At 51.5% G+C, this 1,477-nt stretch overlaps 1 protein-coding gene across 4 annotated transcripts in view; it reads left to right on the top strand.

Annotated features, from left to right (window-relative positions):
* The window catches only part of MCM5 (minichromosome maintenance complex component 5), a 20,128-nt gene extending 18,884 nt beyond the window's left edge, over window positions 1-1,244 (top strand). For all 4 annotated transcript variants that reach the window (XM_014521000.2, XM_006025986.3, XM_014520999.2 and 1 more), the window contains one exon: window positions 204-1,244. In XM_014521000.2, the coding sequence (XP_014376486.1) occupies window positions 204-305 (102 nt within the window). In that variant the 3' untranslated portion in view covers window positions 306-1,244. The remainder of the gene's footprint in view (window positions 1-203) is intronic.
* Window positions 1,245-1,477: the final 233 nt, after the last annotated feature.

Here is a 1,477-nt window from a genome sequence, read left to right as displayed (position 1 = left end):
CCCCCCCCCCCCCCCCCCTTCTCAGTGGCAGGTGCACATCGCACATCCAGCAGTCTTACATGACTTTTAATGTGAAGATTTTTCACTGGATTATGATGAGCTTTCCTGGCTCAGCTGCCTTAGCAGCTGGCTGTGATAGGGAAGCATTGCATGAACTCAGCAGGTTCAGAGGGCTGTGTCATTCTCCTCTACCATTCTTCCAGAAATACCCTGAGCATGCCATCTACAAGGTGCTGCAGCTCATGATGCGCCGTGGCGAGATCCAGCACCGCCTGCAACGCAAAGTCCTCTATCGCATCAAGTAACCTTGCTTCCCTACCTTCTTGCTCCTGGCTGAAACCATCCTAAGGGAACCCATGCTGGTGGCTGCTGCTATTGCTGAGGATGCTTCTACCAGAGTTCCAGCAAGGCCTTCTAGAAGAAACTGATGACCCTGCTGTGTGTTAGCTTCCTGCTCATGGAGGGAACTTCCAGTTTGGGGGTTAAACAGGAGGGATCCTCCCTTTTTTTACTAGAGTTCATGGCAGCAAAAGGCCATACTTTGTATTTCAGATGCTCTAGTAAATATCTTCTTGATGTTTCCTAGGCTATCAGAAGGCTTTTAGTTTGTATAAAATAAAAGATATGGTGGTGCTGCTGGATCTAGTGGAGTTTCAGATGGAGCGGGAAGTTTCTTTCAGGTCCCCCTGGTGCAGGGGTGGGCAAAATATGACCTGCGGGGTGGATCCAGCCTGCCAAGCCATTCTATCTAGCCTTCAGGGCCCCTAAACATCTTAGAAAATTTTAATTTTTATCTGCCCCTGGCTGCCTGTCAAAGATGACAGGTGCCAGGGGCAACAGGACCCAGGGGGAGCCAGTGGCTGAGCAGCAAGGCCCACCTGGCTGCACCTGCCCTCAGACCCTCCTCCCTTCCCATCCCCCACCCCCAACTGGAAGCCTCTGTGGCTTCTGGCCTGGTGACCCTGGGGCTGTTCACCACTTCCCTCTGTCCAAGTGGAAAGGCAGATAAGGGGAAATTGCTGCGAACCACGTGGTGCTTGCTGGGCAAAGCTGCAACCAGAGGGGGAAGTGACAGCGGCATGGAGAGCAGCGGGTAGGGTGTGAAAAGTGACTGGCAGGCATGTGGGAGGCAAAGCAGGGAAATGGCGGGGGAGTGGCAGCAGCGGAGGGGCCATGGAAGGCGGTGGCAGGGGGCAGAGTGGCACCAGTGGCTGGCAGGTGTGTGGGAGGGAAAGCAGGGAAATGGCTGGGAAAAAGCAGGGAAATCTCTCTCTCTTTCTTTCTCTCTCTCTCTCACCTCTAGATACACTTCACAAACATGTAAATCAGTACAGAAATACTTTAAAATCAAAATTAAAGTAAATATAGTAGATGTTTTATTTTTTTTTGTATATGATTTGGGGGGGTTTTCAGTTTCAAGACTGCAGCACCCTCCTTTCCAAAAGGAGTACTTCTGCAGCAAGGGGTGAGACTTCCG

Source organism: Alligator sinensis, unplaced genomic scaffold (assembly GCF_000455745.1).
Source record: "Alligator sinensis unplaced genomic scaffold, ASM45574v1 scaffold215_3, whole genome shotgun sequence".
Taxonomy (NCBI): Eukaryota; Metazoa; Chordata; order Crocodylia; family Alligatoridae; genus Alligator; species Alligator sinensis.
This window is presented reverse-complemented; position numbering and strand designations above follow the sequence as displayed.